This window comes from Symphodus melops (genome assembly GCF_947650265.1).
Source record: "Symphodus melops genome assembly, chromosome: 9".
NCBI classification, from domain to species: Eukaryota; Metazoa; Chordata; class Actinopteri; order Labriformes; family Labridae; genus Symphodus; species Symphodus melops.
Genome location: NC_136699.1, coordinates 26,338,636 through 26,346,135, shown reverse-complemented (window position 1 = coordinate 26,346,135; position 7,500 = coordinate 26,338,636). Strand labels below are relative to the sequence as shown.

Genomic DNA, 7,500 nt, shown 5'->3' with positions numbered 1-7,500 from the left:
CCTAAAGATGAGTCCAGTCTCATCTCGTCTTCTCACCTGAACCTCGAGATCTGAACATGAGGAGAAATATCAGCACACAAACATGCAGAAATAAATACATGTATATACAGCATGTTAGAAACTGAGCTCAGAGAATAAAGTCTGAAATATTACCTGTGACTTCCAGGAGGACCTCAGCTCTCTCTAAATATCTCCTCATGTTTCTCTTCATCATGAACCTGTAGAAGCCCTCATCTGTCTCTGTCACGTTTGTGATGGTCAGAGTACAGTTGTTCCTCACACAGGTACTCTGCACACGGCCTGAATACTGGGAGTCTTCTGTAACATCTTCATCATATTTAGGATCTTTAGTACTCCAAAATGTTTCCTGAGCTTTAACTTCCTGGTTTATTCCCTCTGGGATTATGATGGTGCAGTTCATCTCCACAGTCGATCCTTTAACAGCACAGATCCAAGGAGAGCACGTCCCTCCAAAGACCTCCTGACCCTGAACCGCTGCAACACAGAGCACATCAGGAACAACCATCAACATTCAGAACTTTAAGAGGAAAAAACCTCAACATATCTGGATGTGTAAAAATCCTCTGATCATGATTCTATCAGACTGTAATCACTTTAAAGACTCAACAATATATAAAGACTTTTTTAAATGGGTGTGTATGTGACTTCCTGTGCTTCTGCAGCCAGCCTCTAGTGGACACTGGAGGAACTGCAGAAACAATCAGGAGATAGAAACTGTTTGAGAGCAGATCTGTGAACAAAGTCTGCTTTAGAACAAATCCTGCAGGAGTAAAGTCTGAGAACATGCATGAATAATAAAACACACTTTCATCTGTTCTTTGGTTTATGTCAAGAAAAGAGGCGATCCAAACTGTGGCGTCTCTCAGTGCTTTAAGTTTGTACCAGCTTCACCTACATGTTTCTTTTTGCATAGATTGACTATATATTTAGTCTGTTGTTTGACTTGCACATCGCTCTGTATATATACGTATACTTACTGTTATTTCCTGTTACTACACATCTGTTCATTACTGGTTATATTTCTGTTTACATCTTTAGTCCAATCACAGTCAACTTATACCTCCACTCTTCTTTCATATATTTCACTTTGTAATTTAACATTTTGTATTTAAATGTTGACACTTTACTTGTTGCAGACACTTTTGTTTTCTTTGTCTCATTTTAGCATCACTGCACTGTCGTTCATTTACTTCTCTGTTTGCCCCCCGACGAACAAATAAAGTTTTTCTAATTGAATTGAGGTCCAAATAAAGTCACCTGAAGCTGATCCACTTTTCACACAGGTGAGCTTCAGTGTGCATGAATCCCTCCCACACTTCCTCTTTTTAGTCCCAAAGTGAGTGAAAGTGTGGATGTGAAGTACCTGACACAGAGAGGAGGACGAGGACGATGAAGAGACTGGCTGCTCGGATCAAACTCATGGCTGCTCCTCTCCTCTCTCGCTGGGACTTTACGGACGATCAAACATGTTAGCAGGTGGAAGAAGAAGAAGAAGAAGAAGACAGCAGCACTGAAACATTAGCAGACATGTTGAGGAAGGACTCTACTTACATGTGAAGAAGAGGAGGGTCTGAAAGAAGAGTGTCCTCTGCAGGCAGTGAGCCCAGCACACAGATCACACTGTTTTTAATGACGACACTTCCTGCCTCTTTACGTGATCAACATATTAGATAAGACAAAGAGCAGGAAGAAGCTCACAGAGACCACAAGCTTTTCTTACGCAATCACAACAGTTTATTTCACAGATCCATCCACAGTCAGGACTCACAGAGTGATTCTCAGAGCATCAGCTGATCTCTGCTAGATTTCTGTGTAACATGTCGCACATTCAGCCTTCAAGAGCTCCACCAGACAAAAAGGAAGAAATATTAAATATGGACCCGGAATAAAAAATGTCCTGACACTATTGACAAAGTGGGACACCTTTAATTGGTAAACTGTGACACTTAAAACAGGTCAAAAACACAGCAATAATATAAACAACAAGATGGATGTCTTTGAAAGCAGTTTGATTTTAAAACTAAGGACTCTCTTCATCAGAAGCTCATCGATCATTAAAGACACATGCTACATGTCATTGCTAACTTAAACATCGGCGTGCTGCTGCAGCAGCTAACCAGTAGTCTGTTGTTAGTATTTTTATCCTTTATTTTTGTCCTCCAAGGCCCTGCTTGACCCCCAAACAACGCATCTCAAAAAAAGATAATCCATGATCCTCACCCGGACCAACACTCCTCTCTCATCACTCCTCCGTTCACACCCCACCAAAGCCCAACAAGACAAAATCACTGCAAACATTTTCCCCTCTCCCTGTGTTCACCTTAGCTCCGCCCCCTGCACACCTGTGCATCTCTGGCTAAGTAGGTCACCTGACCAGGCTACACGCAGGGAAATAACATGACACACACAAAGGGACCTCCCTAACATTATATTACAGAGTCTGAGTGTATAGGAGGGCTGTCGAACTCAAACATTCATTCCAACCAATGTGACCGTTTGATTTCAGGCTGTTGAGTCCATCAGGCCGTCTGAAGGGGTTTGATCCAGCAGAGGGCGCTGTCAGTGTAACTTGACCTTTGCATGAACTCTTGACCTCCATAAATGAAGACAGAGGGTGTAGGGTTAGGTTTGGGTAAAAGTTTAATTAGTGGCTGAAGTGGGTGCTCAGACTGGTTCAGGCACCAAAGTCCTGCATGCATTAAAAGGGGGGTTAAAACCCATAAAACCAATTAAAAAAGGTTTAATAAAAACCTATAAGAATGTCTGTTTAAAAGGAGTCAAAGGAGTGCTCTCCCCAAGGCGCTGGCAGGGTTAGGTTTGGGAAAAAGCGTAGCGTCCTCTGGGGGACGCTACGGGGGGCACGGGCTCTCAGGGGGACCAATGGTTTTAGTAAATAATTGAAAATTTGCAATTAAAACCCTCCTTAAAAACCAAAAGGTTTTCATTAAGACCCTCTTAAGACACTCTAAAATTTGGTTTTAATTAAAAAGGGTAAACGGACCACCGCGCAGGAGAGGTCGGCGGAGCTCTGTAGCTGGCTAAAACCTACCCCGTCCCAGGGCCTCCGATAAAAACACCAAGGAGCTGAATGACTCTTATTGTACTAAAAGGGTAGAAATTAAAATCTAAATAATTTAAAACAGATAAAATAAAGATCCTATTTATAAGTGCCCTGAACTGAATTAAAAGGCCTGGCGTAAATTAAATATAAAAGTGTTAAAAGTGTTAAAATTCATAAAAGATTAATTAATAAATGTAAAAAGTGCATAAATAAAACAAGTGCTTAAATTCACATTAAAACCACACTCATAAAAATACATGGGTTAGTAAAATTGTAGAAACATATATACATCTTTATTTACACTTGTTAAAACATCTTAATGCAGTTCATAAAATAATAGGATCTTTGTTGATTAAGTTAAAGGAGGATAAGAAAGTAAACAAGTATAAGACAAGGAGAGGTCCAATAAAATGTCATAAAACAGGGCAAAGTGTCTTTAAAAAAGGTTTTTGTTATTTGTTAAAAAGTGTTTCGAGGCGCGCCCTCCGCAGGCAGGTTCTACCTCATAAATTAATTTAAAAGATAAATAATCTAATTTAGAGATCAAAATTCGGCTAAAATAAGATTTTAAAGGGTCCAGAGCCTCCTCATAGGGATCTAAAAGTGCTAAAACAACATGCAAAAAGTGCTGGATACATTTAGAAATAAATAAATAGACCTAATTAAAAAGGGGGGGGGGGGGGGGGGGGGGGGGGGGTTTAAAACATGCATAAGACAAATTAAGGTAAAACATAAATAAATTAAGATCCCATAGAGGAGGAGTGGGCTATAAAATCAATATTTGAAAAATAAAGCTAAAGATTAAAAGAAGGAGGGTAGCCCGGCCCGCAGAGGGTCGGCCTGTTAAAACCTGTAAGAGAGGCCCCGGGAGGTCAGGGGGTCAGTATTTTCTAAAACCCACTAAAAGCTATATTAAAAAAGAAGGAAATGGATCCACCCTAATATTTCTCATTAAGACCGGTAGGTTCTATTGTTTTTAAGAGGTGGATCCACTTCCTTTCCGCCGCTCGTCTCTGGACAGTGGTCCAGTCCCTGTTGCTCTCCAGGCCCATGCTCTGCACATTGTGTTGGCCGTGGAGTTTAAAATGTGCATACAAGACAGTGGTGCCATTCCCGCTATTAATATGATAAAAATGCTGTCTAATGCGCGCGGTGATGTCGTTTCTGGTCTCCCCCACATAGAGTCTGTGGCAGGCCTTACATCTTATGGCATATACTGCATTAGTTGTTGTGGGTTTTAAGGCCTGCCACGGGTTGATACCGACTCTGGCATGGGGGTTAAAAATGTGGGGGAGACGGATAAAACCAATGTCCGAGCCTCGAGACGCTTCCCTGTCTTGGTTATTTTTATTAAAATCTGTATGAACCAGAAAGTCTTTCAAGTTTTTGTTCCTGCGATGGGCGGAGATCAGCCGGCAGTCGCCCAGCACGTCACAGCCCTCCCTCGCCCCCTCAAAATTAGACCTGAGAGTTGAAACTAGCCTCTTTAAGTTCTCTGAATAAGTGGTTACTAAGGGGATGAGAGTAGGACCGGGCGGCAGGGCGCTGGGATTGTTATATCTATCCTGAAAGGTCCGGCCAACCTCCGCCCTGATGGTTCTGAGGAAGCGTCTCGAGTAACCCCTGGGCCTCAGCGCACTAAAGAGGGTGCTGGTGGCCTCCTCCACATGCTCCGGGAAGGTGCAGATTCTGCGGAAGCGTATCAGCTGGGATTTTATCAGACCTCTGTACGTGTGCCTGGGGTGATAGCTGGACTTGTGGAGGAGTGCGTGGCGGTCCGTGTCTTTGAAATGTACTTTGGTGGCCAGTGTTTTGGACTGGTCACTAGAGGCACGGAAGAAGACACAGGTGTCCAAAAATTCTATTGCAGATGTGGAAATGTTGTGTTTCAGTGTTATTTTGGGGTGGTGTGTGTTGAGGGTGTCCAGGAAGGTGGTGAAATCCTGATGTGTGCCGTCCCAGAGGCCGAAGATGTCGTCCAGGTACCGGAAATACAGGAGGGGTTTGGTGGTGAGTGTGGCGAAGGCCGTTTCCTCCCAGTGGGCCAGATAAATGTCTGCGTAGGCTGGCGCATATTTCCGGCCCATCGCACAACCGCACAGCTGGAGGTAGTGCTGATTATTAAAGGTGAAGTCGTTGCGGGTGAGGGTGATGTGCAGGAGTTGTAGGAGGTGGCTGTCGGGTCTGGATGGGTCTGGGTGTTTGTTAAAGAGGTGTTTTATTGCAGCTAAACCAAGTGGAGTTTCTATGTTAGTGTAAAGGGAATCTATATCTATGGAAAACAGGAAGGTGTGACCGGGTACCTGAAGGTGTTTTATTTTATTAACAAAATGGTAGGTGTCCTTGATGTAGCTGGGGTGCAGTTTGGAAAGTGGATTGATGAAGTGGTCGATGTATTCTGTGATGGTGTATGTTTCGGAGTTGCAGTCGCTGACAATGGGGCGGCCGACCGGAACCACCGAGGGGACCGTCCAGGTGTCAGGAGGCTTGTGGATCTTGGGGAGCAGGTAGAAGAGGCGGGGCCTGGGCTCACTGGGACCGTCCAGATATTGTTTCTGTTTGAAATTGATGAATTTTTGTCTGTAGAGTGTTTCTGTAATCTTTCTAACTAGTGTCTGTGTCTCTAATTGTAGTGGGTGTGTCAGTAGTTGGTAATATGTGTTGTTATTTAACTGTCTATGTGCTTCTAAAATGTAATTGTCCCTATCCTGAATAACTATTTGGCCCCCCTTATCTGCTGGCTTAATGACTATGTGTTTGTGATTACCCAATGTTCTGATGATGCGTTTGTGTTCCTGACTAATGTTGTGCGTTCTATGTGGCAGGGGGCGCCAATGTGTGAGTGCTTGGTTGTTTTTATGGATGAGTTGTGAAATAGCAGGTGAGAGTGTGTCCGTGTTTGGTGACCAGTGGGACGGCCCAGTGAACAGCACGGGGTCCCGCCTCTGCCCCCCCTGGAAGTGATCCAGGAGTTTCAGCCTCCTGTGGAAGGTGTGCAGGTCCCCCCTGAGCTCCGGCCGGGTGGGTGGGTTGGGTGTGGGAATGAAGGTGAGTCCTTTTTCTAGTAACTCCAGCTGTGCAGCTGTGAGGGAGAAAACGGCACAGAGGTTGGTGATGTTGGACTGATGGGGAGGTGTGGTATGACAGTTATCCCCAGTTATAAGTTTAACTGTTCCTTCCAGTACCTGAACAACATCCCGGCCGTGTCAGAGGTCCAGTGTATATTGTCTGTGCCAGTCCGGAAGAGTTGTGAGTTGATGTCTGGAATGAAGTTATATTTGGCAGTGATGGTGTCGTTGAGTTTGGTGAGGAGTGTCCGTTTGTGTGAGTCCAGTCTGGGTGAGAAGTTTATTACAGGGATGTAGATGGTGGCGTTGGGGAAGGTGGTCTGGCTGGTCCTCCACATTGTCTGTAACTGTTTGGTGAATGTGGTGGGGTCGTGTTCTGAAAGACAGTTGTTGAGTCCGGCTGATAAGATGACCTGTGTGGTGTTGTGACATGGGGTGAGTTTTTTCAGGATGGTGGCTATGTGATGAAAGTTTGCTCCGGGGTAACTGTCTACTTGGATGTGTGGGTCTGTGAATGAAGGGATCCGGGAGAGGTTGGAGTCACCTATGATGAGTGTCCTCTTCCGGACCTCCAAGTGCCAGTCCTGTATTTTTCTGTGTGTGCGTGGGTGTGTGTGTGGTTCCGGGCGACTCGGGGAGCCATGTGCCGCCACAGAGGCCCTGGTGGAGTGAGAGGTGGATAACTCAGATGTTGGGGTTGTTTTCAGCTTTGCTGTCGTTGCTCCCTTCATCATCATGGAATTGTTATCCACCTCTATGCTGGTGTCTGGCTCACAGGGCTCTGTGGCAAGCAGCTCTGGCTCCCCCTGCTGGCTGTGGTGTGTAACTGTAGGTGGAGAGGATGAAATGGTGTTACTGCAGGGTAAAACTATGTTGCTGTAAGGTGGTGATTGTACTGGGGGGTGCTGACTGGGTGTGGGGAAGGTGAGGAGGGAGGGGAGGAGGGAGGGGAGGAGGGGGCGACAGGGGGGCAGGCAGAGGACCCAGCCCGTGCATGCCCCAGACGGTCGAGTGTGCCCTGGGGGATTGGGTGGATTTCAACCTTCACCCGCCGTCCGGGGCTGCGTTTCGGCAACGGGGGCTGTGCCACTCCGCCGCGTCCCGATGCCGCCACCGACCCCCCCAGCGTACAGAGGTCTGTGGAGAGAGGTTGTGTGGTGGTAGAGGGGGGGGGGAGTGAGGGGAGGTGGTGAGAGGAGCAGGGGAGGGGGGGTGATGAAGGTTCAGTTTAGGGCAGGGGGGAGGTAAGGTAGTAGAGGGAGGAGGGGGGGAGGGAGGGAGAGGGGAACCCTGAAGGTTAGGTTTAGGGGAGGGGGAGGTAAGGTGGTAGAGGGAGGAGGGGGGGAGGGA

The 7,500-nt window shown here is 46.1% G+C and overlaps 1 protein-coding gene across 1 annotated transcript in view; it reads right to left on the bottom strand.

Moving 5' to 3' along the window:
* The window catches only part of LOC306829460 (cell adhesion molecule CEACAM6-like), a gene marked incomplete at its 3' end in the record, with an annotated part of 10,885 nt that extends 9,183 nt beyond the window's left edge, over window positions 1-1,702 (bottom strand). The window contains exons 1-4 of the mRNA XM_079352503.1: window positions 1,573-1,702; window positions 1,385-1,469; window positions 154-495; window positions 1-50 (exon numbers count right to left, since the gene is read on the bottom strand). The exon at window positions 1-50 is cut by the window's left edge and continues 163 nt beyond it. Of these exons, the coding sequence (XP_079208629.1) occupies window positions 1-50; window positions 154-495; window positions 1,385-1,442 (450 nt within the window). The 5' untranslated portion in view covers window positions 1,443-1,469; window positions 1,573-1,702. The remainder of the gene's footprint in view (window positions 51-153; window positions 496-1,384; window positions 1,470-1,572) is intronic.
* Window positions 1,703-7,500: the final 5,798 nt, after the last annotated feature.